This window comes from Amblyomma americanum, chromosome 11 (assembly GCF_052857255.1).
Source record: "Amblyomma americanum isolate KBUSLIRL-KWMA chromosome 11, ASM5285725v1, whole genome shotgun sequence".
In the NCBI taxonomy this organism is placed as follows: domain Eukaryota; kingdom Metazoa; phylum Arthropoda; class Arachnida; order Ixodida; family Ixodidae; genus Amblyomma; species Amblyomma americanum.
Genome location: NC_135507.1, coordinates 95,741,676 through 95,745,901, shown reverse-complemented (window position 1 = coordinate 95,745,901; position 4,226 = coordinate 95,741,676). Strand labels below are relative to the sequence as shown.

General features: G+C 54.9%; 1 protein-coding gene across 1 annotated transcript; it reads left to right on the top strand.

Moving 5' to 3' along the window:
- Window positions 1–1,623: 1,623 nt before the first annotated feature.
- LOC144109814 (RNA-binding protein 12B-like) lies at window positions 1,624–3,318 on the top strand. Its single transcript, XM_077642599.1, has one exon. It carries the CDS (start codon window positions 1,624–1,626, stop codon window positions 3,316–3,318), a length of 1,695 nt encoding a protein of 564 aa, XP_077498725.1.
- The last annotated feature ends 908 nt before the right edge of the window (window positions 3,319–4,226 follow it).

Sequence of the window (4,226 nt, the reverse complement as noted above, 5' to 3'; positions counted from 1 at the left end):
ACTCGTCACGCCTTGGGAGTGCCTTGTGGCTTCCAGTTGCATCATTCCATACAAAAAAATGGCCATCAATACTGATTTTATCATTTACTAGCGTTATATTCTTACCCCCATGTTTGTCCTATTGCGCACTTGCCTCTTGCAGTTTTCGTTTTCTGTGTGTGTCTGCACAGTAGTCGTTTTGAATCTATACCCCAGACTATTTAATTTTTTGATATTCCTTAAAAGAGCTTGTTTTTGTGTGTATAATCTTGCAAATAAAGCATTACCGGGCGTTTGGAACTGCGCGTACCAGTATATGAATTGTGGTCACTGCAGAACACTACACACCAAATTTTAAGCGAAAGCTTCATTACGCGCCGCTAAATTAGACCTTCGGTGCCCTTCAACCGAGGAGCTATGACGTCACTCAGCCACCGCCTCTGCCGAAACCGATCGCTCGCCTCTGTTTCTATAGGCCGCACGGCGTTCCCTGTGTTAATTGTTGTCGTGGACAGCGTTCTAGAAAAAATTGGTTTTTGGGGAAAGGAAATGGCGCAGTATCTGTCTCGCATCTCGGCTGACACCTGAACAGCGCCGTGAAGGAAGGGATAAAGGAGGGACTGAGAGAAGAAAGGAAGAAAGGTACCGTAGTGGAGGGCTCCGGAATAACTCAAGAAATCCAGGCCAGCATCTGACTCGGCGACCCTGTCCACCCCAATCCTTCCTGGCCCTCATCTCTCGACTAAGAGGGGAGCCGGAGGGTAGGATGAGATCGTCTTCGTTTGGACAATAACGTTTTTGACTCACTTCAACCACCTGGAGATCTTCAACGTGCACTGACGTCGCACAGAATACGGGCACCTTTGCGTTTCGCCTCCATCGAAACGCGGCCGCCGCGGTATGGTTTGAGGCCGTGTAGACCGGATCTCTAGACTCCGATGATTTTGCGGAAAGGAAGGGCGAATAACTGGCGCCCTGGGTCAGTGGACGCCTAAGTCGCGCTTAGGAATACGTGGCGATGGTGAGAGTGGCGTGGTCAGCATGAATTAGGGCTGACAACGTTGTGGCAGACACGAGGCACTGCAGCAATAGACCACAGCGTTCAGTGGGTGGCCAACCTCTCGCGATCAACCGTAAATTTAACTGCCACCTGCCAGAATGGCAGGGTGGGCGCGTTACCTATCCAGTGCGCGTAACACACTCAACGTTACCGACGCCAAGCCGCGTCTATAGTTGCCCGATACACCACAGCTTTCGCTCTTTAACTAGGTTCATCAGTAATTGAACAGCCGCTAATTTTGTTAACTCTTTGCCGTGAAACCAATCCAGATTCATTTGTTGTTCGTTTGTGCCGAACACCAAATGATTTCATTTCCGATTGCGATCTTCCATATTCGCAAACGCCTTGTGACGGTCACATACCGTCTACCTCGGCGGTGATATTTTCGCTAACAGTTGCCTGCCTTTTTATCATCTCGGAATTTTACTCTTTACAGGCTACAATATCTTCAAGATACCGGCATTAGGCGTCCAAGCAAGAACCGTACGCATACGGTTGTGTGAAGACTTATCAAGCGATCCTCCTGAGGTGGCCGCTGGCTACACGAAATCTATTTCCACTCACTTCGAAGGAAACCACCCAGCATGTCCATCATCATCCGTCTGCAGAACTTGCCCAGGGTCGCAAATTCTCTGGACATACGCCGCTACTTCCAGGGCCTCAACATCCCACAGGGCGGCGTACATATCGTGGGCGGCGAGGAGAACAACGCGTTCATCACCTTTGGCAGCGACGAAGATGCGTGCCAGGCCATGGAGCGCGACGGCGGCAAGATCAAGGGGGTGCGCGTCAAGCTGTTCCTCAGCTCGCGCGCTGAGAAGCAGCGCATCATCGACCATGCATGCGCCCAGCACACTGCGCCATCCCCCGCTGAGGAGGAGCGCCGGCGTCCCATTCCAGACGACCGCTCGCGAATACCGCTGAGGGAACGCTCGCCACTCAGGCTCCGGCCCTCGCCGTGGGACCGTAGACGCAGCCGCTCGCCTCGGTACAGCAGGGGTAAGGACCGATCCCGCACCAGGCCGCTAGGCCACCAAGGTCGGCCGCCTTGCGAAGCTGGCATGGTCGTCATGGTGAAGGGCCTTCCTTACAACACCAGCGAGCAAGACGTGTCGCAGTTCTTCTCCGGTCTCAATGTTCTGAATATCGTTGTCGAACATGACCGCTGTGGCCGCGCTACAGGCACGGCCTTTGTGGAATTTGGAGACAAGAGAGATTTCGAGACTGCCATGAACATGAAGGGGCGCAAAATTGGCCACCGCTACATCGAGCTTGGTATGGGCAGCCGTGACTTCATGTACGCTACGCGAAATGGGGACAGTTTTTACCCAGACTCCATGCCGATGGACCAGAGCGAAGAAGAGTCGTCCGTTGTGCCCGGAGTGGGTCCGAGGCGTAGGCCCGAGCTTGCCGTTGGGCCCGGTCACGGAGCCGGTCCTATGCACGGCATGGGTCCACTGGGCCCGTATTATGGGTTCGGCTACTCGCTCGTGCCGCCTGGACACACCTCCGTCTCCATGCTCGGACTGCCGAGCACCGTCACCTACAGGGACATCGCAGACTTCTTCGCTACGCAGGGCGTGATACCCTGCGCCATTCACATAATGTTCGGCGAAAAGGGTCTTCCCACTGGCTACGCTATCGCCGATTTCGAGAGTCATGCCGACTCTGATAGGGCATTCCTGCAAGACGGCGCCAACCTCGGCCATCACGTGATAGCGCTCAAGATGATTCCGTACAGCGAAGTAGCGCAAGCGATGGGAGGCCAATTGCGTCCCGACGGTCACCTGGACGGCCACCCTGACAACTGCTTCGACCAGCGCTTCGACGGCCGCGTCCATGACCGCGGGGACGGTCGACCCGACGGCGGACTGCCAGGCTTCATGCGGCCCGAGAGCCAAACCGCATGCGACAGGCGCCCGGCCAAACGGCCGCGGCTCCCCGATACCAGGTTGGAGGGCCCGCTGTTCCCAGAGCGCGACGGGCCTGTGCTGCGGGCGCCGCACCACGAGGAGCCGGGCATGGACGGCTTCGGTGAGCCCGGATGCGTGGTCAGCGCCACCAACGTCCCGTACCTCGCCGGCGTCGACGACATCATCCGCTTCTTTAAGGGCTACGAACTGACCGAAGGGGATATCATGCGCCGCTTCGACGACTGGGGCCGGCCGACGGAGGACGCGCGGATCGCCTTCGCCACTCCGCGCGACGCGCAGGAAGCTCTCGCCAAGTTCAACAGGCGACCAATGCTCGGCCGAATGATATCGCTAGGCATACTGTAGACTCTCTCTAGCTGCGGGCAATCGAGTTCTGTCCGTCCGCAAGTCATGAGAATCAAAAGGTCCAAATACTCAGCATCACCCACTCGTGGAAATCACTGCAGTCTTCGAGTGTGTGTGCGTGCGAGTGCATGTGTGTGTGCGCTTGCTTGCTTGCTTGCGTGTGTGCCCGTGCGTGTGTGCGTGCGTGTATAGCCAGCCGTCGGCCTGTAAGAAAGTGTTCATATATTTCATTGTTGCACAATTCGTCCCAGATAAAAATAACAACCGCGGACGCACCACTCGGTTATAACGAACGAGAAGGCGCAGTGAACTCACCCCGAAGTCGAAAAACCCTCGCTTCCCGCCGGCACGCGGAGCCAAGGGCATCTCTCAGCTCCCCTGAGCTCCCCGAAAAAATAGTGCCGACCAAAAAAAGAAACAAAGAGAGCGGCATTCAAACTGAATTTAACCACCAGACAAACGCACTTAGGCAGGCTACAAGACGATCGATGCATGTGTGTGTCAGTGGGGCTAAGCTTTTAAAGTGGAAGCATTAGTGTGTTGAGAGCGACACAGCACTGTGTTAAAAGCGAAATCAGTGCACACAGCCTGTAATCAATCTATGGCATCAATATCAAAAGTTAAAATACCTGTTAAACGAGGTATGTCTGCTGACGCATTCAATTGCGTGGTTTACGTCATCTACCCAAGCGGACCTCTACTTTTAGCGCTGCTGCCGCGTGCAGGCAACGCGCAGACAGAAGCCAGATTGCCTCACTCTTGTAAAGAACGGTCACATGTGCGCACCAATCAAGGAGGACTGAATTGACACAACACGCAATGGTATTTGGGTAAAGCGCTAGTTCCTGCCTGGCTTGCAGTCCTATGAAGCCTCCGCGCAAAGGTTGCTTCAAGAAATTAGTGACTGC

What these genes read in the sequence shown, in the direction of transcription:
- LOC144109814 (XM_077642599.1), top strand. Translation starts at nt 1,624, where the DNA reads ATGTCCATCATCATCCGTCTGCAGAACTTGCCCAGGGTCGCAAATTCT.